This window comes from Eulemur rufifrons, chromosome 30 (genome assembly GCF_041146395.1).
Source record: "Eulemur rufifrons isolate Redbay chromosome 30, OSU_ERuf_1, whole genome shotgun sequence".
NCBI lineage: Eukaryota > Metazoa > Chordata > Mammalia > Primates > Lemuridae > Eulemur > Eulemur rufifrons.
Window position 1 is genome coordinate 89,121,846 of NC_091012.1, and position 25,869 is coordinate 89,147,714.

A 25,869-nucleotide genomic window follows, 5' to 3' on the forward strand; every position below is an offset into this window, starting at 1 on the left:
AGGTCACCAGAATGTAAAATTTATGGGAAAAATTCAGCATCTGGCTGTAAAAGGAAAAATTATGAAATTGTTAGGAAAAGTAAGCTGCTGTAACATGAAAACCTTGTTAGTACATTAGAGATCAAAAATATAGAGCCTTACTACTCTTCCAAATAAAAATTGTACTAATCAATTTATTACATTATTGTCTTTTAATAGGGATGTCTTATAATCAAAACTACAAAACATATACCTATTAGCAGATGTTATAAAGATACAGGACCACAGAATTCAGCCCAATCATGATTAAAACATTGAATAAATAAGCTTTATTAGAATTGCTCATGTCCCCAATAAGGTTAATTGCTTAGCCCAGGAACTGGATTTTTTTCCTAATACGTTAACCAACAAGAGCTGTGAAATTATAAGGTTCGAAAATTTGTTTACATGGGGCAAGTAAACTAATTTCATTCTCCATCTAGATTGTCAGCAATATGATGTAAAGACAATCACTGTGTACAAAGAATTCCAATTAAATGACAAAATTTCTGAGGTAAGTATGAAAATAAATTCAGAGAATCATGCCTTATCATTAAATACAGAAAACATCAACAAGCTAAGGACATTAGACAATAAATCAAGAGATCTAGATTATAGTTATTTATTAGCTATGAAAAATCCCAGGCAAAATCATTTAATTTTTCTGAGTGTAAGTTTCCCATCTATAAAATGAGGATAATAATCTTTGTTTTATATACCTCACAGGGAATGGAAATTAAACCTTGGAAAGAACCTCCTGACTGGAATGCTTTGAAAAAGGAAGTCTATGAATTATGTCTCTAAGATTTGGAGAAAGAAAAGAAAAGCTCTTTTGCATGGAGTCTCAGCTGAAGGCAAGGGGTTTAATCAGGTAACACTTAATACTACTCCACAGTTTGGCTATACATTATATTATATTATAAACAAAACGATAATCTGCTACATTTTGAATGCAGATTCAACACTCTTCAGTTCTTCAATTCTTCAGTGAAAAAAACCAAGATGTTCTTTCTAAAAACAAGGTAGAAAGTTACTATCTTAAGATTTACTGTAATATTCAACTTCTTTTTTCCCAGGGAATCACTGAGCAACCAAACAGAAATTAAAATAAGGAAAAAAGTATACATTTAGCTCTAATCTGTAATATTACATTACTATCACCTCTCTTTAAATTGTATACCCAGAATCATTAACACATTTTAAAAATACGGAAAATTTTTATATAAACTCATGCATATCATAAAATTGTCAAATCTGTCCATTTATAATTTTAACTGCTTGTAATTTTAATTTAAATTTTTTATTTAAAAGTAAGCACAAAAAATAAAAGTAAGCACATCACAGATGTAAAAATAAAAGTAAAGGGTGAGGCTAAATGCAGAAATGAGTCAGTTCAAAAGAAAAAAATATGTTTATAAGGAGCCTCAGAAAAGAAAGCTCCACTTCTATTAGGCATGAATAGAGTTGGAAGTCTGAGGGAGACTAAATCTAGAGAATAAAAGGAAAGAGGGGAAATGAAAACTGGCTTTTTATTTAAAACATGCTGAATAAAATAAATTGTATACTAAGGTACATAAAATTGTTTATAAAATTTGTCTTTTATTATACACTTCTGGAAATGAAAACAAAAACATTACTAAAATGTGACAATTTTCTTTCTCTACCAACACTTTTCACTTTTAATACATAAGTCTTAGTTTGCACTCTCTTACCTCAAATTAAAAATTAAAATATTCAAGTTATTAAAAATAAGAATTCAAATTTTTTAAGTTATAAGACAACATATTGAAAAGAAAAACTTTTACTAGAATTTCAAACAACAAACTAAAATCTGCATTTTGACTTTAAAAGGAGGTCAGGATTGACTGTTAAAGAAATCTGTATTTGAATAATAGTAAAAGTCATAAAACAGTGATAAAAACATAGGAAATGAGAATTGGTTAACTCCCAATTTTAAACAATGTGAAAGAAATGCTTAGCTAACTGTGTAGAAGCAGAGTTAATAACAGTTTACTCATTTACTTACATATAATTGAGTATCTCTAGTAATGAAGGTTAGATGGAAGCCCCTGCCCCTTACTTTCTAGCCGAACGGTAGGTTGTAAAGAAACATTTCATTCTCTTTTACTCGTTTGGAAAGAAAAAAGAAAACCACATCATAAAGGTGGGGGAAAGGGTCATAATATTTTATAACAGGATGCAAGAAACTTTGCAAACAGAAGAAAATCTAAGCAAACCCCAGCTGGACTGATTTCCCTCCTTCAATAGTGGGGAACATAACCCTTTCAATCACTTGTCATACTGGATCACAATAGTGAAGATCAATTTTTATAGCTTACGATTCCCAACACTGCACACTAATCTCCCCTTAACACCACTTAATTGTTTCAAGCTGAGGGCTGAGGGCTGAAGGCTGGAAGCTTTAATTTCATTTCTAAAGTTCTGTGGTTCTTTCATTTTCTAGTCACCAGCATATGTGTGTCTACACCCGCTTGATATGTCCTGTCATGACAGGAGGACTTATCTTTAGTGAAACAGAGAAAACAATCTTTTCTAAATGTAAGAAGCAAAAAAATTAATATTGTGCCTGTCAAAATGGCTTTTTGGGTTTACAGACTTTACTCTGCAATTTTGTTCAGCTCAGGCAGGCATAAAAGCTACTTAGGATCTCATTCATACTGGATAACTAGTTTTGTAAAAGGCATATTTTTTCTACTTTAGCAATTACATTTATTTATTTTTAAACATTTTAACACAAGGGCTGTTAAAGTCTGGAATTCAGACCTTTTTTCCTTTTAATTCTTTTTCAGATTCTGTAAATTCTTTTTGCCTCTTTCTCCCAGTTATCAGAGAAGCATTTTGGTAATCCAAAGGAACCTACACAAATGAAAATGCCTACTGGAGAAAAATTATCTCATTAAAGAGAAAATGAATAAAACTAATGTTACCATCATGTGACTTTCAAAAATCAGACCTTCAGAATATTACTTTTCGAGTTTTTCTCATCACCAAACACATACTAAAAAAAAAAAAAATCACAGTATCATTTATGTCTCATCTAACACACAAGACATTTTGTATACTATAGATAATGTACATTGAATAGATATCCATGCATCATTATGATACGTGCTACAAAAACAGTCACTTGGAAAGAACAGATATCTTCAAGAACAGCTCATATCCATATCACTTAGGTTGTGTGAATGCAAATCAGAAGTCGCTTACCATTCTTACTCCTCTAGTTTAAAAAAGTATACTATATTTTGGGCCAGTGGAATTTTTAGTTTCAGATGGCTTGGAAATAAATGAGGTGTGAAAAGATATTCTGAAGATTCCTTGAGCACATAAAATTGTCCAGTTTCAAAAATGGTTAATTCTTATACCTGGAAGCTCCATTCACTGACATACATTTTAGGATGTGCATTTTCTAGAATTTCTTGGACCCGTAATTCAAACTTTTTAAAAACTAAGTCAATATTAAAGCTGGATATAACTGCCCAGACAACACATGCAGCAGCATCAAGGGAAACATGAAGAATAAGTTTTCCATTGTAGCTCTGGTAATTCACATTCTTTTTAATTTTACCATTGAATTTATAATCTTTCTACAAATATGTTATTACTCAAGAGATATTACCACAGCTATTTTATTCATTTGGAGAAAACAAATGAATGCTTAATGTATATAAAAGAAATCTAAGTCTAGGCTGCTGCTTCAATTGATGAATTATTCTAAATGATTAGGATAGGAAAGCATAACACACTAAAGAGTGAGGCCAAAACATCACACCAAAGGGTTCTCTGTGTCCTAAAAAGTTAAATGGCCACAAATTTTCAAGGGTTAACTTAGCCAGGGACTATGATCATCTGCTTTTTTTTTAATCTATGGAAGGATTTGCTATTATACCTCAGGAGAGATAGAAAAGGTCAACAGTCAATAAGGACAAATTAGTGGTGGGATCAAAGAAAACACCATTATTTAGATAAAGTAGTGAAAGCAATTAAAAATTGAAAGCCAGTGAGTAAATTGGAAAAACAATCAGGGTGAAACTGGGATACACTGGTGAAGAATGGTCAATAACAACCACAAATTAACACTGGGAAGCTAATAAGTACCTAACAATATACTAGCAATTTTATATATGCTCTCTCATTTAATCCTTAAAATAAGAAGTGAGGTAACTATCAGCATCATCTCTATTTTTTACATAAGAACTGAGGCTCAGAAAAGTGACATGCCCAAGGCCACACAGCCAGTAAGTGACACAACCTGGATTTCAACCCAGATCTGACTGTAAAGCTTGTTTAACTATTCTGTCTCAAGCTAGCTCTGATTTTTCAGGGGGGAATGAAGCAAATAATGCACAACATAACTTTGAAGGTTAAAGTAGATAGAATTTCTTATGATTTCACAGATACTCCTTTGAAAAAAGAAACAGGTCTGCTGTCTTTTTCTACCTACTGCAGGAGGCTGTGAAGAAGATTGTAATTAGGCCAAAAGTGAGGAAAGTAAACAGCTGGAAAATGCATCATGACAAAAAGAAGCCAGTATCAGTAGAAACATCTTATCCCATTCTCAAAGAGTTTAGAACAAGAGAGAACAAGTTAAAACTAAATGAAGGTTCAAAAATGAAAACAATACTAAAAGATATTCAGACAAATGCCTCATCCTCACCCTTGCCTCCATCCATCTCATTCCCCTTCTCCCGTCAAAGGTAATCATTTATTAGTTTCATGTATATCTTTCTAGAATTCCTTTATTCAAAAATACAATTATTAATGTGCTTATTTCTCCCATTTCTTATAATACTATATGTACTGATTTGTACCTGGCTTTTCTCACTAACAATATGAGAAAAATTCACACTAAAATAGTACAAAAGCCCTTTCAAAATGGAATAATTTGAAAATACACCCAAAATCTATACTAACAAATAACATTATTCTAGTACTAAAATTAAACAGAATGAAATTAAATTACAGGCTCCAAAATACAAATTTAACCCCAAATCATCATTTTAGCTACCCTAGCATTCAGCTATTAACCATTTGGAAATCACTGACCATTCTGTAATCTAATGGCTTTTCTCTCTTCTTCTACATTTCCTCCAGTAACAAAGGAATGTAAATAACATTTTGCCCCAGGCAGAGTCTTCTCCTTTTGGGTCTAGAAAGTTAGCATTACAGTTATAAGAAGATTTTCCAAATCTAGTTTCTTTTTAAAAATTGTATGTATTTGAAGCACACAACATGATATTTATATATATACACACACACAGTGAAATTACTACAGTCAAGCAAATTAACATATTCATCTCCTCACATAGTTATCTTTGTGTGTGTGCATGGTAAGAGCACCTGAAATCTACTCCCTTTACAGAGTTCCAGTATACAATAAAATATTAACTATAGTGATCATGCTGTACATTAGGTCTCTAGACTTATAGTATTAAATTCTAGGAAGTCTCTGAATTTGCTAGAGGATACTACTGAATGTAGAGGAACCAGGGAACAGAAAGGTAATTTATTACAGTGAGTCCAATTTTAGGAACTCAAAACTATCCAAAAGTCAGAAAAATATCTACCAAAAGTTGATTTTTTTCATGTATAATAAAATCATAGTATATGGCACTTTAAAAATTAATAGAGTGATACAGTTAAAAATACCTTTAACTCTAAAAACATAGGAAATTACTGACCTAGATGAAAATGATTATTGCTTCCTGTGCTGAGGAAAAAATGAAAAAGTGGAAAAGCTGAGCAGATAAATAAATAATAGCTGGCATTAACGGACAATGGACAAAATAATTGGTCAGAGGCTGGTAGTCATGGAGACAGCTTTCAGTCACTACCAACACAGCTTCCAAGTATGAAGACCTCTTGTTATTTAACTTTATTGCCAGTGATTCAAAGCATTTGTCCTAACACTGAATAAGCCATAAAACAATGCTTTAGAATTGAAAAATTCAAAGCAGGTTCTCACTTACCTTCCCTGTTAGAACTGAGGGAAATTCAGTATCAAACTTGTTGCTCAAGCCAAACCTTAAAAACAAAGACAAAACAAAATATATTCTACCCAGCACACTTAACTCTTTCCCTTTTTTTTTTTTTAAAAAAAAAAACAGTTACAAGCTCATACATTTTTCTTTTGGTCTTTTGATTTAAAAAGTGAACTGAAAAAAATTTTTATATGATACTTATAGAAAATAAATCTTTATTAATCCAAATTAATAGTCAAAGAAGCTTAACAAGGAACAAATGTTAAAGTGGGATTCTAACCAGACCCATGATGTGGGATTAAAAATAGAGAAATACTTATATTTATATAGGTGGAAATGTCAATTTTTGATTTAATTGTTTCTATCAAAACCCACTTTAGTTGATAATTGTTGGAGCTGGATGATGGGAGTGCATCAGACTATTCTTCATACTTTCATGTATGTGTATGCAAATGTTCCTAATAAAAAGTACCTCCTTTTCAACTAATAGAGCCTTTGGAATTATACAGTTTGACAACTTGTGACCAGTTACTGTTCACTCAAAGGTTGATCCTTACAAATGGCTTTCATGTGTGAACTCAACCAATTTTGAGAAAACAGATCCTAGCCTTGAAAGATCTCTCTTTTAGTACACTCACTGAAATCTTTATTAAGAAGTAAAAATCAGTTTTACAAGCCTTTACTCACCTGCTGGTTGATTTCAATAGGGATAACAAAGGTCACTTCCTGAATGTTAGATATCATATCATAGTGACTACAATTTTATGTTAGTGGAGAATAGGTTGTTAACAAAAAGAAAAAGACACTAATATTTATTGAGAACGCCACATGAAGTAGGCAATAACAATAAGAGTTACCAATAACTATGTTACCAATAACTAACTTACCATGGGCTCAACACTGTGCTAAATAAATACAGCCATGTGCTGCATAATAACTGATATTTTGGTCAACGACAGACTACAAATATGACTGTAGAACCATAAGATTGTAATAGTGCTCAAAAATTTCTATCACCTACTGATGTACTGCTTGTAATGTCATAGTGCAATGCACTACTCACGTGTTTGTGGTAATGCTAGTGTAAATAAACCTATGTCACTGCCAGTCACATAAAAGTATAGCACATACAATTATGTACAGTATACAATACTTGATATTGATAATAGATGACTATGTTACTGGCTTATGTATTTTCTATACTATACTTTTTAATCATTATTTTAGAGTGTATTCTTTCTACTTATATAAAAAAAGGTTAACTGTAGAAAGAGAAAAGATGGCAGAGTGGAGGTAACCTCCTGGATTCATGCTCCCAGAGAGGAAGGCATAGATCTCGGCCTGCCACAACACAAGTGGATCACTCCCCAGCAAGAACAGTGGTGTAAATCCATGGAGAATCAGCATAAGACACAAAAAGCAAGAAAAAGATAAGGTGAATGGGAGAGAAGATGGCAAAAATCTGGGGAGTGAGAGACAAACAATAGAGATTAGAGCGTGGACCTTGCAGACACTGGGGTGGGGCAGACCATCTGCCTGTGGGATCTGCAGCAGCTGGGGCGCTGGGAGAATGGAGGCACCACCCCCTTCCCCTAGCCAGTATCTTTCCCACAGAAAGAGGTAGAAACCACCTCTGGAGAGGGAGAGCCAAGAAAAAGACACTTTCTGTCTGCAACCAGTGTGAATCTTGGCTGCAGATCAAAAGTCACCAGCCCAGTGACTTAACTGGTCAAACCGGTTGTAGGCCAAACAATACCCTGGGGCTGGAACCACCAGAAACAAGCCCCCACTTGTGGTAGAAGAATCCTGAACAACACATAAGTAGCTCCCCCTAGTGACAAAGGAAGCAACACACTTAGGCTGTTATACAGCCTAGGAACAGAGCAAAAGGCATGTTACTATCCAGATGAAAGCTGAAAGAAGAGAACTAACCATTGATCCAGATGGGAAGGAATCAGCGAAGGAACTCTGGGAGTATAAAGAATCAAACAGAAATCACGCCCCCAAAGAGGAATACCAGCTCTCTAGCAATGGACACAAACCAGATTCAGAACAGTAAAATGTCACAGGAAGAATTTCAAACATGGATTGTAAGAAAGCTGAATCATATGCAAGAAAAAAATGGATAACCAACACAAAGAAACCACAAAAAAAAAAAAAATCCAGGACTTAGAAGAAAAATTCACTAAAGAAATCGAAATATTGAAGAAAAATCAAACTGAACTCCTGGAAATGAAAAGTTTATTCAGGGAGCTACAAAACACAGTGGAAAGTCTCAAGAACAGGGTAGATCAAACAGAAGAAAGAATCTCAGAGATCAAAGATAACACTTTCCAATTAAATAAGTCACAGAGATAGAGCAAAGAAATAAGAGGAAAGACCAGAGTATGCAAGAAATGTGGGATTATGTGAAGAAGCCTAACGTGAGAGTTATGGGCATTCCTGAGGGTGAAGAAGATAATAAGCAAGGGTTGGATAAGCTATTTGAAGATATAATTGAGGAAAATTTCCCAGGCCTTGCTAAAACTCTAGATATACAGGTTCAAGAAGCTCAAAGGACCCCTGGGAGATTCATTGCAAATAGGAAGACACCACATCACGCAGTCATCAGACTGACCAAAATATCCACTAAAGAGGCCCTTCTTCAAGCTGTAAGGAGAAAGAAACAACTAACATACAAAGGAAAGCCTATCCGAGTAATACCGGATTTCTCAACTGAAACCTTACAAGCAAGAAGAGACTGGGGCCCCATTCTCACTCTTCTAAAATAGAATAACGCCCAGCCTAGAATCTTGTACCCAGCTAAGCTAAGTTTTGTATGCAAAGGAGAAATTAAGACATTCTCAGACAAACAAAGACTGAGGGAATTCACCAAGACCAGACCTCCAAGAAGTACTCAAAACAGAATTACATGCGGACCAGCACAAGAAAGACCCACAAATATAAAACTACTCAAGAGCTAAAGATCAAAACCCAGATACAATGGCTCAAGAGAGAAAACATAGCAATGAAGTTCTACCCAACTGGATGAACAGAAATCTGCCCCACTTATAAGTTTTCTCAATAAATGTGAATGGCTTGAATTCCCCACTCAAGAGACATAGGCTGGCCCAATGGATAAAAAAATACAAGCCAAGTATCTGCTGAATTCAGGAAACTCATCTAACCTGCAAACATCCATTTAGACTGAAAATAAAAGGGTGGAAATCAACATTTCAAACAAACGGAAGCCAAAAGAAAGCTGGCATGGTGGTTTTAATCTCTGATAACCTAGTTTTTAAATCAACAAAAGTAACGAAAGACAGAGATGGTTACTATATACTGGTGAAGGGTACAATTGAACAAGAAGACATAACTATACTTACTATACATGCACCCAACTTAGGTGAACCCAGATTCATAAAGCAAACCATACTTGATCTAAACCAAATGATAAACAGCAACACTATAATAGCTGGAGACTTCAACACCCTGCTGACAGCACAGGACAGATCCTCCAAACATAAAAAAACAAAGAAATAATGGACTTAAACAGAATGCCAGAACAAATGGGCCTGGCTGACATTTACAGGACATTCTACCCAAAATCCACTGAATATACGCTCTTCTTATCAGCTCATGGGACATTCTCTAAGATTGACCATACCCTAGGACACAAAGTATGTCTTAAAAAATTAAAAAAAATAGAAATTATACCATGCATCTTCTCAGATCACAGCAGAATAAAAGTAGAAATTAACCCTAACAGAAATTCTCATTCCTACTCAAAGTCATGGAAGCTAAACAAACCTTCTCCTAAATGATTATTTTATACATGAAGAAATCAAGACAGAAATCAAAAGATTCTCTGAATTAAACGACAAAGGAGACACAAGTTATCAAAATCTGTGGGACACAGCTAAAGCAGTCCTGAGAGGAAAATTTATTTCCATAAATGTCTATATCAAAAAGACAGAAAACTTACAAATAGACAACCTAATGAATAGACTCAAAGAGCTGGAGAAAGAAGAAGAGACCGACCCCAAACCTAGCAGAGGAAGTGAAATTCATAAGATCAAATCAGACTAAATGAAATGGACAAAAAAAAAACCCTACAGGAGATTTTTTGTTTTTTTGAGACAGAGTATCACTCTGTTGCCCAGGCTAGAGTGCCATGGCATCAGCCTCTCTCACAGCAACCTCAAACTCCTGGGCTCAAGCAATCCTCCTGCCTCAGCCTCCCGAGTAGCTGGGACTACAGGCATGCACCACCATGCCTGGCTAATTTTTTCTCTATATATTTTTAGCTGTCCATATAATTTCTTTCTATTTTTAGTAGAGATAGGGTCTTGCTCTTGCTCAGGCTGGTCTCGAACTGCTGAGCTCAAATGATCCACCCGCCTTGGCCTCCCAGAGTGCTAGGATTACAGGCGTGAGCCACCACACAGCCTCATATGGTAGATTAATAAAACAAAAAGTTGGTTCTTTGAAAAGATAAACAAATAGAAACACCTCTAGCTAGACTAACCAAGAGCAGAAAAGAAAAATCTCTAATAACCTCCATCAGGGACATGAAAGGAGAAATCACAACCGATGCTACAGAAATACAAGATAGCACCTATGAATTCTACAAAAACCTTTATGCATACAAACTGGAAAATGTGGAGGAAATGGACAAATTTTTAGAAACACAGTCTCCCTAGGCTCAACCAGGAAGAAATAGAATTCCTGAATAGACCAATATCAAGAACTGAAATCGAAACAGCAATAAAAAACCTTCCCCAAAAGAAAAGCCCTGGACCAGATGGGTTCACACCTGAATTTTACCACACCTACAAACAAGAACTGGTGCCCATCCTACAAAAATTATTCTCCAACACCGAGAAGGACAGAATTCTCCCCAACACATTTTATCAAGCCAACATAACTTTGATACCGAAACCAAGAAAAGATGCAACAAAAAAAAGAAAACTACAGACCAATATCCCGTATGAATATAGATGCAAAAATTCTCAATAAAATCCTAGCAAACCAAATCCAAGTGCTTATCAAAAAAATAATAAGTCACGACCAAGTGGGCTTCGTCCCAGAGATGCAGGGATGGTTCAACATATGCAAATCTATAAATGTAATTCACCACATAAATAGAAACAAAAATAAATACCATATGATCCTCTCAATTGATGCAGAAAAAGCTTTTGACAAAATTTAACACCCTTTTATGATAAGAACGCTTAACAAAATAGGCATATATAGGGCCTACCTAAAAATGATACAAGCCATATATGACAAACCCACAGCCAACATCATACTGAATGGGGAAAAATTGTAAGCCTTCCCACTTAGAACTGGAACCAGACAAGGCTGCCCACTATCCCCATTACTTTTCAACATAGTACTGGAAGTCCTTGCGAGAGCTATCAGCCAAGAGAGCAGAATCAAGTGTGTCCAAATGGGGACAGAAGAGATCAAACTCTCACTATTTGCTGATGATATGATATTATATCTAGAAAATCCCAAGGATTCAACCAAGAGACTCCTGGAATTGATCAATGAATTCAGTAAAGTCTCAGGATACAAAATCAATACACACAAATCAGAGGCATTCATATATGCCAATAACAGTCAAACGGAGAACCAAATTAAGGACTCAATACCCTTCACAATAGCAACAAAGAAAATAAAATACCTAGGAATATATTTAACTAAGGAGGTAAAGGACATCTACAGGGAGAACTATGAAACACTGAGCAAGGAAATCACAGAGCATGTAAACAGGTGGAAAACCATACCATGCTCGTGGATCGGAAGAATCAACATTGTTAAAATGTCTATACTACCCAAAGCGATCTACAGATTCAATGCAATCCCTATTAAATTACCAACATCATTTTTCACAGATATAGAAAAAATAATTTTACACTTTGTATGGAACCAGAGAAGACCCCGTTTAGCAAAAGCAATTTTAGGCAATAAGAACAAAATGGGAGGTAGTAATTTACCAGACTTCAAACTATACTGCAAGGCTGTGGTTATTAAAACTGCATGGTATTGGCACAAGTGCAGGGACACAGACCAGTGGAACAGAACAGAAAATCCAAATATAAAACCATCCTCAGATAGCCATCTGATCTTTGACAAAGCAGACAAACACATACACTGGGGAAAAGAATCCTTATTCAATAAATGGTGCTGGGAAAACTGGATAGCCACATGTAGAAGACTGAAACAGGATCCACACCTTTCACCTCTCACAAAAATCAAATCACAGTGGATAACAGACTTAAACCTTAGGTGTGAAACTATTAGAATACTGGAAGAAAATATGGGAAAGACTCTTATAGACATTGGCCTAGGCAAAGAATTTATGAAGAAGACCCCAAAGGCAATCACAGCAACAACAAAAATAAATAAATGGGTCCTGATTAAATTAAAAAGCTTCTGTACAGCCAAAGAAACAGTCATGAGAGAAAACAGACAACCTACAGAATGGGAAAAAATTTTTTGCATGGTACACATCCAATAAAGGACTGATAACTAGAATCTATTTAGAACTCAGGAAAATTAGCAAGAAAAAATCAAACAAACTTATCAAAAAGTGGGCAAAGGACATGAACAGAAATTTTTCAAAAGAAGATATAAGAATGGCCAACAAACATATGAAAAAATGCTGAACATCTCTAATCATCAGGGAAATGCAAATCAAAACCACAATGAGATATCACTTAACTCCAGTGAGAATGGCCTTTATCAAAACGTCCCAAAAGAATACATGTTGGCGTGGATGCAGAGAGACAGGAACACTCATACACTGCTGGTGGGACTGCAAACTAGTGCAACTCCTGTGGAAAGCAATATGGAGATACCTTAAACAGATACAAGAAGACCTACCATTTGATCCAGCAATCCCATTATTGGGCATCTACCCAAAAGAACAAAAGACATTCTATAAAAAAGCATCTGCACCTGAATGTTTATAGCAGACCAATTCACAATTGCAAAGATGTGGAAAAAAACCCAAATGCCCATCAATTCATAAGTGGATTAGTAAAATGTGATATATGTATACCATGGAGTATTACTCAGCTATAAGAACTAACGGTGATATAGAATCTCTTATGTTTTCCTTGAAAGAGTTGGAATCCATTCTACAAAGTGAAGTATCCCAAGAATGGAAAAATAAGCAGCACATGTACTCACCAGCAAATTGGTTTCCCTGATTATCACCTAAGTGCACATTTGGGAATAACACCAACTGGGTGTCGGGCAGATGTGTGTGGGGGGAGGGGATGGGTGTATACCTACATAATGAGTGTGATGCGCACTGTCTGGGGAATGGACACGTTTGAAGCTCTGACTGGGGGGGGGTGCATGGGCAGTATACATGACCTAAACTTTTGTATCCCCATAATAAGCTGAAATAAAAAAAATTAAAAAAACAAATTGACTGTAAAACAGCTTCAGGCAGGTCCTTCAGGAAGTATTCCAGAAGAAGGGACTATTGTCATAGGAGATGACAGCTCCAGGTGTATTGTCCCTGAAGACCTGCCAGCGGGACAAAATGTGGAGGTGGAAGACAGTGATATTGATGATTCTGGTCCTATGTAGGCTTAGGCTAACATGTGTATGTCTTAGTTTTTAACAAAAAAGTCTAAAAAAAATTAAAAATAGAAAAAAGTTTATAGACTAAGGATAGGAATATTTTTATAGAGCTGTACAATGTATTTGTGTTTTACAAAAGTCAAAAAAAAATTTTAAAAAGTTTATAAAGCGAAAAAGTTACAGTAAGCTAAGGTTAATTTATTATTGAGAAAAGAAAAAATTTTAAATAAATTTAGTGTAGGCTAAGCATACAGTATTCATAAAGTCTGCAGTAGTGTACAGTAATGTCTTAGGCCTTCACATTCACTCACAACTCACTCACTGACTCACCCAGAACAACTTCTAATTTTTGCAAGTTCCATTCAAGGTACGTGCCCTATATGGGTATACCATTTCTTATCTTTTATACTGTATTTTTACTGTACTTTTTCTATGTTTAGATATGTTAAGATACATAAATACTTACCATTGTGTTACAACTGCGTACAGTATTCAGTACAGTAACACGCTGTGCAGGTTTGTAGCTTAGGAGTAATAGGCTATACCATATAGCCCAGGCGTGTAGTAGGCTATTATACAATGTAGGTTTGTATAAGTACACTCTATGATGTTTGCACAATGAAATCACATAATGACACATTTCTCAGAATGTATCCCTGTAGTTAAAGTGATCCATGACTATATATTACTTCTATACTTTAAAAGCCTTCAAGAGAGGTATTGTCATCTCCATTTTATAGATAAGGAAGCTGACACTCAGAAAAAAATTAAATTAATTAAATGCAGTTAGTAAGTGGAGGGGAACCAACATTCAAATGTTTACCCCTAAGTTCTTTCTGCCCTAACAGGTGTCTAATAAAACCTTGTTGAATAATAAGCTACTGTACTGTTTGATTCTACTGATTTACAGCACTTTGGTCTTAGGGTCACATTAAAGAAATGGTAGGAATACAATGTACAATTACAACTCTATGCAGGAATATCATATTGTTCTTGCATCATTTATGCTAATAGACCATTTTCAAAGACACAAGTCAGTCTTAAGCACAAAAACTCTCTATACTTAGCAGCTAGTGGCAAGACACATACACGTGCCTAAATATACTATACTATGTATGTTAAAAATGTATTTTAAATTCCATATTTTAAAATAGTTGAGAAAATTAATTAGCAAGTATAAAAAGACCTTAACTACATTAAAAAATCCTTTATTACTTCTGTTCAGGTGTCAGTACAACATGTAAGGAGAACATAATATGCAAACACTTTCCCTTTAAATCTATATATTTAAAGTATAGCCAAACTTAAAACAAGATGAGACACCCCTGTGCATGAATATTTATGGCAACTTTCATCTGCTGCTTGAAAAACTGGCACTCTAGTATTAAAAATATATTTGTAATTATGTGCTAACTCAGCAATCAATGACATGACAAATATTCAATAGTGCAAGAAACATTTCATTTAAATCATTTAGCTAGTCAATAGTGACTATCACTAGTCAAAAGATGTATTTAATTCATTATTACACAAAGAGTAAATTCTTATTGTGACAAAGAAATAGATGCAGTTTTCATTTTTAGAAAGTAGACATGACATAAACTAGAGCTCTATTTCCACATCTTGTCTAAATGCCTTTTAGATGCAATGTTAATAATATGTTCCTACATCAATTAGAGACTGCTGCCATTTTAGCTTTTGCCAGCTACCATTCCTCTACTAGATATCAAATATGTAGTTGATACAGACATGTATCCCTCAAAATGCATAGAATATTTTTATTATTTTAAAAATTCTTACCTTTGCTATTTGCTTTTCACTTATCACCAGTAAATGGATTTTCCAGTTTTCATTTTCCTAATATCCCCTCCTTTCTTAAGAAATTTTGAAACCTGATTTTTGATGATGTTATTTTGCTGAAAATAATTTATTATTCAGTAAATTTATGCAAAAAGACAAATTCATCTTCTCTCCTTTACTGCCAAATTCAATGTCCTCTTCTCAGAACTTTTTCTCTTGACTTTGTCTGCAGCTGTGACACTGTTGATCACTCCCTTCCTAACTACTCTCATTCTCTCATTCTTCCCTAATACTCTTGCCTTCTTCCAAAATTTAGCTTGTAGTCGTCTGCTTTTCTTTCTAAGGGAATTATAACACTTCAGCTGTTTTTGATAGCTTTGACAATCACTTCTATGCTGATGACCACCAAATCTATTTCTCTAGTAATATATTTTCAAATATGCTCTAGTCCCTCATCTCTAATTGTATAATGAAAATTTCCATTTGGATATCTTGCCACAAAATAATACCATCTTATGTGAAACGTATAAAATTAAATGTTATCTTTTCTTGGAAATGTGTTCCCCTTTACAAATTCTTCATCTATGTCAGTGACACATTACTCTCTTCCTTTAACCAAGACCTTGGGATCATATTCGCACCTTCCTTCTCCTGTTTTTGCACCTTGCTTATAACCAGGTGGTCCCTAAGTCCTGTTACTTGCTCCGTTGAAATCATTCTCATAATGATTCCTTCCTTTCCACTGCCACTGCCACACTGGCTCCTGTCTTTGCTCACGTGGTTCCTCTCGTTTCCTCTCCCTAATTTAAGCCCTACATAGGCTTCGAGGCTCAAGTTCCAACCCCTGCTGTAATACCTTGAATGCTCAAGCCTATTATGGACTTCCCTTCTCTGAACATTCACTGCCAGTTTTAATCTTCTCTATACAATTCAACAGTTATAAAATGTTGTCTTTTATTATTTGCTGTTCCATGTCAATATCTTAAAGGCAATTTACCTGTTAGCACACAGCTTAGCCCAGTGCTCAAGTTCTGAAGAAACACTGGCTATATTCACATTACTAATTTTCTTATCTAATGTAAAAAGGGATTACATTTTCTAAACTATAAAAAGTATATTAGAAATGGTAAAGAAAGTATCATTTTACTTCTTAATATACTCCCCTATGACCTACATATATCCACATCAAGAAGTATGAGGTAAGGCAGACTAGGTCCCCTACTCTCCTCATAATTTTGGCTAATAGGCAGTAGCAGTCTTGTTCTTACCTACCAGGGATTTCTTTCCTTAACTTTCCCCTTTAGAGACCTAGTACATTAAAAAAAAAAACTTAAATAACCTTAGGCCCAACATTTGACTTAGTAGGTACTAGGAAAATGTTGAAATGGCTGTTGGTTTATAAACAGCTCTGTTTCATAAACCAACCATTAAAGAACTATGAGTCCACAGAGGCTAGACAAACTCATCTGCTCATTACTGATCAGTGATAGACATTAGCCAAGATGTGGGGCTCTTAAGCATTGGACAAGCAGGCACTTACTTGGGAACTGCTCACACTACCACTTTATTGACTTCTTTAAATATAGAATGTATTTTGTGTTTGAAGACGACCCAGTTGGTGGTTCTTAATGATTGTATTTTTTTGTCAAGTGTCTTAATGCTCAAATTTTGAATTTCTTGAACAATTCTTTGAAGTAAACGAAACTGAGGCAAAGAAGGATGGGTCCTCTAGTTGATTGCCTCTCTTCTCTCCCTCCCTACATCCCTTACTGTTTTTCAGCTTTTTGAAAGTGGCTATACATCAGCCTTTTAAAATCTTGCACAAATCAAAATTCACATGCTCAGTTTGTTTAAGAAAACAGTGTAGTAAAATTCTGGCAACAAGAAACACGATTTCACTAGAAAACTATGCACTTGTAGTAATACTGATTCTTAAGCATGTGGACTGAACTCTACTATACCAAGGAAAAGGAAAGGCTATGCCATAAAATACAAAGAGATTTTTTAAAGATTCTAGTTAAATCTCTTTAATCTTTCATATGGAAATAATTATGTCTTACCACACTGTACAATGGCAAGTTATCACAGCTTCAGCATTCTCAAAGCCTAAAACCTTATAAAATATTCACCTTGTATAAACACAAATTAACAATGTATCACTGCAATTCCTGAAAGACATCTGTTTACAGAAAAGGCATTCTATTCTCTAATTTGTGAAGTATCAATATTTATAGTGCTAAGACTTGCAGAAGTGCATTGTTTAGCACATTTGGCCATCTTTTTCAATTCTATAATCTGGTAACTCCAGCTTTTTCAGATTAATTTTAATGAGAGAATTTTATGAGTCTCTGAGAATTGGTAATCTGTCATCTCTACTAACTTCTACACAGGTGTAATATCAAGGGTAAATATATATTTTAAGTAATATAAAGAGTGTGGTAATGTCTAATAAATAAGGGAAAAACATCTCACGTGATATATTTTTTTCTGTATTTTAATACATTGGACCCAAATATTTATCCTAAAAAATATCAAGAAAAAAGTGATACTGTTATATCACTGAGATGTATAGTATTTCTGAAACACTTAATACTTTTAAGAGACATTTCATTATTTCTGTTTCTATAATCTCAGATCTGTGGGAGTTAATTTAGCCATATATATTTTTTTAAATTGGAAAAAGATCTCCAAATATCCGTTTATGGTCATCATCTCAGAACTGGAATTACAATTTATGTGGTTAGGTCATTCCACTTATGGAAATTATAATTAATTGCATGTTAGAAGATTAGTATCTTGTTAAAGTAACTCGGAAACCCAAAATATTAACATAATACAAAGAGAAAAGGGTATTCTGACACATAGGGGCTAGCTTAACAAAGTTTTCAGAGCTAAGCCCATGCCATAAACCCTATCACTGGGACTAGTGATACTGTTGTATCTACATATATCTATGCTCAGAAATAAGTACTCTCCACAGTGAGATTCAACTAAGTAGTATTTGTTGAATGGGCATATCGAGCATTACTAAAGTGAACCAATATTCATTCAACTCACTTCATGTCAGGCACTGTGCTAGGCACTGAGGAATGAGAGGGAATCAAATTGTTCTTGCATGCATCTTATAATTTATTGGGGGCAGAGAAGACTTGCAGGAGGTGGTGACATATGGAGAGCCTGGGCAAGGGAAGGTATTGGCATTCTAGATGGAGGCTCCAGCTTGAGCAGAGGCAATGAGATAACAAACAGCTGAACAGGAACATACAAGCAGTAAGGGAAATGGCAGATTAGGCTGATGCATAGGCAGGGTCCAGTTCTGTATGCCATGTTATGGAGCTTAGACTAAATGCTGAGGTAAAGGGGAAACCACAGAATAATCTTAAGCAGGAAAAGTGGTTTAGTTAGATATACAATTTTGGTGCCTTAATGTAGCAGCAGGCTAGAGGATGGATGTGAGGGTGACAAGGATGAAGGCAAGACAACTAGTTAGGGTAGTGAAATGGGCCTGAATCAGGGAAGCGGTGGTAGGGAGGAAAAGAAGAAATTTTTCAGTCATATATTGTTGTTTTTTTTTTTTTTGAGACAGAGTCTCACTCTGTTGCCTGGGCTAGAGTGCCATGGCATCAGCCTAGCTCACAGCAACCTCAAACTCCTGGGCTTAAGTGATCCTCCTGCCTCAGCCTTCCAGGTAGCTGGTACTACAGGCATGCGCCACCATGCCCAGCTAATTTTTTCTATTTTTAGTTGTATGGCTAATTTCTTTCTATTTATAGTAGAGGTGGGGTCTCACTCTTGCTCAGGCTGGTCTCGAACTCCTGAGCTCAAGCAATCCTCCTGCCTCGCCCTCCCAGAAGGCTAGGATTACAGGCATGAGCCACTGCGCCTGGCCCATATATTGTTAATGTTTGGTGATTGCTGAGGTGTTGGAAGTGTAAGTAGGAAGGAAAACCAAGGATGGGTAATGGGAGATGTGAGGGAGTGTGGGGGAATGAGTTCTGTTTGAATGTGTTGAATTTAAGATGACAGTGGGCCACTGAGTGAAGAAGCCCAGATAAGATCCCAAGCAGAGTCTGGTACAGAAATCCATATTTGGGAGACATCAAATAATTGAAAACATGAGAGGTAAAATGAAACCACCTAAGGAGAGAAGGGAATAAAAAAAGTATCAGCCTGAGAACAGAACTCTAGAGATCACCGATATTTAAGGGGCAAAAGAGGAGGAGAAGCTTATGAATGAGACAGTTAAGGAACAGCCATAAAAGTATAAGGAGAACCAGAAGAGTGAAGTGGACAAGGAGTTAGTTCTCAGGTTTGTTTGGCTGGAAAAATGTTTTTTTTTTCCTTAAATCGGAATTTGAACACCTTTAGAAAAGATATGTACCTTCCAGTTCAACTAAGTCCCCATCTCTACTTAATGCTGTAGTATCTTCTGTGACCTGCCTTGCTTCTGCAGGCCTGTGTGTTTGTGATCCCAGAGTAGAAGCTCCTGAAAAAAGGAGTCATCATAAATGTCAAATGCAGTAGAGAGGATCAGGAGGACAGGGAATGAAAGATGTCCACTGATTTAGCAACAAGAAGGTCACGGTGACTGTAATTGAGGACAGCTCCTCTGTGGTTGTGGTAGTAGAATGTAGATCACAGAGGGGTGAAGAGAAAATAGATAAGGTGAACATAGCTACTCTTTAGAAATTTGGAGGAGAAGGAAGGAAGAGAGATTAAATAGTAACTAAAGGGAACATGGATATAGGAAGGCTTTTGTCTTACTTTGTTTTTAAAAATTAGATTGAATATGTTTAAAGGCTGAGCTACTAGAGAGGTGGAAAGAGAAGATTAGAAGATTAGTATCTTGTTAAAGTAACTCGGAAACCCAAAATATTAACATAATACAAAGAGAAAAGGGTACTCTGACACATAGGGGCTAGCTTAACAAAGTTTTCAGAGCTAAGCCCATGCCATAAACCCTATCACTGGGACTAGTGATACTGTTGTATCTACATATATCTATGCTCAGAAATAAGTACTCTCCACAGTGAGATTCAACTAAGTAGTATTTGTTGAATGGGCATATCAAGCATTACTAAAGTGAATCAATATTCATTCAACTCACTTCATGTCAGGCACTGTGCTAGGCAACCTCTGGAGAGATGGAGGCTGCCTGATGGAGCAAGATCTGGAAGAAGGTTGGAAGAGAAAGGTATGGAAGGTACAAATGGAGGGCTGAGAGCTGGACAAGTGGAGGGACTCCTTGAACTCTAAGGTTGGAGGAAGAAGGCAAAGGAACTCAGACCTAATTAAGATCCAGTGCAGGTTTGCAGCAGGAAGTGACATGATTAAATTGTGTTTTAAGAAAATTAGCTTGGCATAAGCATGCACGATGGATTGGAGTGGGGAGAGGCAGCAGACTATGGCAATAATTCAAGCAGGAGATGATGGCAACTTAAACTAGAGTAGTGCCAAATAGGAATGGAGAAAATGAAAAATCTAAGAGACATTTCAAAAGGTCTCATGACATAATTCTGGGGACAGACTAGCATAGGGCAATTCAAGGAGAAGGAAGAGTCAAAATATCTCAAAGATTTTAAGTGTTATACTGGGAGATAAACTGGTAGTATCAGGGTCAGAAATGGGGCAAATGGAAAGCACAGCCAATGTGGGGGGGGGGAAATGTTGGGCTTAATATATACAGAGTCTGAGGTGATAATTCGAATTTTAAACTCTGAGAGGAAATGAAGTCCTCTACACAATAGAAGACTGCACAAAGAATGGGAAAAATTCAAGGTTGGGAGAGAATAAGAAATATTTCATTCCGATAGGGCATATAATTTAGGGCAACTCTAACATTCCTATGCCAGAAAAAAAATTAAACAGAAGTTGGTATTTTAGATGTCTCAAAATAAGATTAACTATTTTGTAAGTTTTTTACTTTACCTGATATAAGTAAGGCTTTACTACCATAGAAAGACCCGTTTCTCAGATCCAGTAAAACTTTCTACTAAACATGTAATCTTTATTCAAATCCCAGACAGTTAACATCAAATACGATTTCTAGATGAGAGAATGCATGCAATAAAACTAAAGTTTCCAAACTATACATTGGTTAGTGATTCAAGTACTGGTGTGCTGCTTTTCAGGTTTTGCTTCAGTCAATTAATACCAACAGTTACTACCAGCACTACTAATTAACACTCCTAATTCCAGAAATTTTAAGCTAGGAGGGACATTACACCAATCATAAGGGCCTGGGCATGGCAAATGTCAGTGCTCTGCTTTTCATGAAGAAAACAGGTTGATAAGTACTTCACCATGGTTGCATGGAGGATAGAAAGGAACTACAAATAAGTTTCAGGAAAATTAAATTCTGTTTCCTTGCTCCTTCTCCATTGTCAGAATTTTAGAAAATAACGTGGGGGTACAGTATTGGAGTATGAAATTAGGGATTGGAATAGAGTCATGTGAAATAATCAGCATGAAAGTAACCTTTGGTGCCAGAATAATACTTAGAGTAATAAATTGTCTCCCCAGTAATGAAAGGAAGTAAAACAGCGCAGTAAGTTGGCATCTGAACACTGTAAGCTATCTGCAGAATTCTTGGACTAGGAAAAATTATCTTAAAATTGCCTAATCAAAAAGAGGTCTAAAACCCTCCCCAAGCCCTTCCACAATTTCAAAATCTCTGTTAATACATTTCATGCAAAGATTACAAAAGTATATTACAATCATAATACTCAGCATGCTAAAAATTGAAGCTAACATGATGGGAGAGGTAGTACATATTCTAATATATGATTGATAATACAATATGAACTCAATTGAAAGTCAAAGGGGCTAGGTGAGCCATCATCAAAATCAGAGGCAGTATGACATGATAGCAAAGAACAGGCCCATTTTGAAAATGCAGTAAATGATTGCATAGTTAAGAAGATGAACACAATACTCAAACTTCCAAGTATTTACAGTCCAAGCAAATAAAAATGAAAAAGCACTCTTTAAAGCCCAGAGAACCATCATTTTTTCTTTTGCATTGCAACTACTATGTTATGAAGTCCCTCCCCATTTTATTTTCTCAAATATAATCCGAGAGTTCAATATTTTAAAAGGCCACCCTGGATAAATTTTCAAGAAATCATCCTCAGCTCCTGGAGGACTAATTTCCATATATATTTAATGTTCGTATATTTAATATTTGGGCATACAAAATCCCCTGGAAGCATCTTAAATTATCTCACAGGTGAAAAGCTTTAGAAACCATCTACTACTCCAAACTCTTTATTTTACAGATGAAGAAATCAAGGCCCAGAAATGGGAAGCAACCTGAGCAAGGTCACAGGGCCAATAAGAAGCAAAACTGGGACCAGCATCTAAGAGCCCTCTCAATCTATTGCTCTTTCTACTTTCCATAGCTACTTCTCAACCTGAACCTCCAATGGTGTGATATTTAAGGAAAGATTAGACAGAAAGAATGGACAGATGAATATGTGGGTGAATGGACATTCCATAATATTATTCACAAAATATATTATGTTTCTGTTTTGAACAAGCCAAGCCTAGTTCTTGTCACATGTCACAGCAGTCGCTGTTTTCCACTAGATACCAATCTGGGCAGCAAAGAATCTTCTAGTACATCTTGCAGTTTAGGAGACTATTCACTTGCCCGCATACATACAAGAAAGGAGGTTCGCCCCTACTCCAATCCCTCTGGCTCCCAACCCCCTAATTTCCCTGTCCTATACTCATTCTTTACCTGGCGTTGTTGCATCACACTTACACTCTCCCCACTTCCTTTACACCTATCCACCCTCAGTTTCTCAATTTAGACCAGGTGTCCTTTACTAACTGTATGCCTCAGTTAGCCCTCCCCCACTCCACAGGCCCTTGGATCCTTCTCATTTCACTGTTGCCAAATCTCAGCCTTTTCAAACCCCATGGCCCCTTCTCGCTTACACAGTGATGTGGCCGGCGCCCCGCACCAACACAGGGTCGGGGGCATATCTCCGCAGATGCTCCTCGCTCACTACCCGAGGCGGGGGCGGCGCCTCCTCCTCTTCCTCCTCCTCCTCTTCCCCCTCCTCTTCCTCCTCCTCCTCCTCATCATCATCGTCATCGTCGGGCCCAGATACCGACGACGACGACGGCGACGACGACGTCGTTGCTGCTGCTTCTTCCTCCTCCTCCTCCAGTTCCGAGATGGTGTCGAACTCCGCCATGTTGGGCAGCAGGATGCTCATCACGTGACCTAGCGATCGCCGCCACTCTCACGGAGAAGAGTTTGAACCTGCTGAGGTGCTGGAAGAGGAGGGGGAACGAAATGAAGAGAAAGAGGAGCAGGGGTAGGGACAGGATTTGAGGAAACGCGCCTGCGTGTTGGGCAGACGTGGGGGGGGGAGCGGGGGGGACGGTTGTTGGAGGCGGGGGTATGAGAGAGAGGAGCAAATTCAGTGTACGCTTGCGCAACTCGGAGGGGAGGGGGCTGTTAGAGGTGAACTCCGGGGAATTACCAAGGTCTGGTCTGCGGGTTCTGATCTTAATACCGCGCCCGCTGCTTCTATCTGGGGGACGTAGCTTCTGATTTAATTTCCTATTAATTAAGGCTGGGTATTACCGCCAGTGTAGGCGGGCGAGGGAAAGCATATTCTATAAAAGTAAAGTTAGCTCTTTGCCCAAAATATACGGTATATACCAATCTCTTACGTTTAAGGATTACACTTTAAAAGACTTTTGCGTCAGAACTTTGCCACAACACTGAAAGACAGGGTAAGCATTTTTAATTAACATTTTACTCAAGAGGAAACTCTATTACTACTTCTATGTAGTACTTATGGAGGATTTTGTAAATGTCAGGGACTGTAATAAATGCTCTATATACATGTCTCATTTAATCCTCTACAATCCTATGAGGTATGTACCACGATGATCTCATTTTGCAGATAGGAAATCTAGATGCAGAGAGATTAACTTGTCCAAGGTCAGGGATCTACTAAATGGTAGACCTGGTTTTACATTTGGAGGTCTCTTCTCATTCCAAAAGCCCACTACTCCTACCAAAGAGCTATACTGCCTGAAGTTGTTTGGAAAGGTTTTGTACAGTGGTGCCTTTTGAGCTTTTTCTTAAAAGACGAATCAGAATATGCATATTGAATTTTGGAGATTTTTTTTGGGGGGGGAGGGGAAGCCTGCCAACCTAATAAAACATGGATTAACATCATCCATTTTCCAGACACTGGGCTAGGCTCTTTCACATAACACTTCAGTTAACCTTTAAACAATCCTGCAAAGTAGGCATCATATATATATTTTGATGCCAAAACCGAGTCTCAAGAAATCTGAAGTAATTTATTGAGGTCTATGATGATGTTTTGTCCAAAATATTCCATTTTAAATAGTCTGTCTTCTCCACACCCACTAAAATGTTGTAGAGATCATATATTTTGAGTTTACAAACAATGTACCAAACTAGTTCGTATTTGGCAGCAGCACAAAATTCCGTATCATGAAGACATGAAGGCACACAGCTAAGTAACACAACAAATATTGTAATCCAGGTGTTCTAATACCAGCTTCCCTGCTCTTTCTGCTACAGTACAGCCTCATGCCAATCAAATGGTGAGACTCTGGAGAGGGACAGCCAACACTAATTCAGGATGAGCAGTATAGTAACAGTGTAACAGTATAGCAGTATAAACAAAGTACATAGGGTGTATGAAGGAGGAAGAAATTAGTTCTATAAGAGTAACAAATCAAATCATTACCATCAAGGAGTTTGTGTTATTAAAGTGAAAAATTTTTCGTTCAAAAGTTTGATCTTTTAGGAACTTTAAAAGTAAGTTGTAGCACTATCAATAAGCAACAAAATATAGCTTTTTGTAGTATAGAGAACTTCATCTATTAGCCAGAAATTATAAGAACTGGAACCTTAAAATATTTCGTAATAGCCTTCTGGCAACACATATATCTTTGCTTTTCTTGGATGTTAATAAATGTGTCATATATCAACTATGGGAGTGAAATGCCTTAGACTTAAGATCAATTTCATATTCTGCACCAAATCTCTTTCAAGAAGCAAAAAAAAGTCATAGATGAGACTAAAATTTTTCCAAATATATTATCTACAGTGGTCCACTAAGTTAATATCTAGAGGGAAAAGCATTGTGCTGATTACTGCTTAAATGGTAGTTTCTTGTTTTCACCACTCAAGATTAGGTTAGGAAGGGATATTTGAAGGAGAGAAAGGGAAGGGAGCAAGGGGTGGACTTTGCGACAAGTGCAAATAAGGTATTGGAACTATCGTAAAAGTGAAGAAATGATGGCTGTGGGGAATGGGAGGAAAGAAAAGGGAGGAGGAAATTCTCCCCAAATGGGAAGAGGCCCCTGACATTTAGTCAGATGTCAAAAGGACAAAGCAGTTCAGGGAAGTGCTAGACTTGACTAAATGTACAAGTATAGTCAAAACTGCTCATCCCTTTTCTTGTAT

The 25,869-nt window shown here is 36.4% G+C and overlaps 1 protein-coding gene across 3 annotated transcripts in view; it reads right to left on the reverse strand.

The window, feature by feature from the left end:
- Positions 1 to 23,626, reverse strand: part of CHIC1 (cysteine rich hydrophobic domain 1) — a 92,649-nt gene extending 69,023 nt beyond the window's left edge. For 2 of the 3 annotated variants that reach the window (XM_069464474.1, XM_069464473.1), the window contains exons 1-2: positions 23,343 to 23,626; positions 6,009 to 6,063 (exon numbers count right to left, since the gene is read on the reverse strand). In XM_069464474.1, the coding sequence (XP_069320575.1) occupies positions 6,009 to 6,063; positions 23,343 to 23,626 (339 nt within the window). The remainder of the gene's footprint in view (positions 1 to 6,008; positions 6,064 to 23,342) is intronic. The other variant, XM_069464475.1, reaches the window with a different exon arrangement.
- Between the last annotated feature and the right edge of the window lie 2,243 nt (positions 23,627 to 25,869).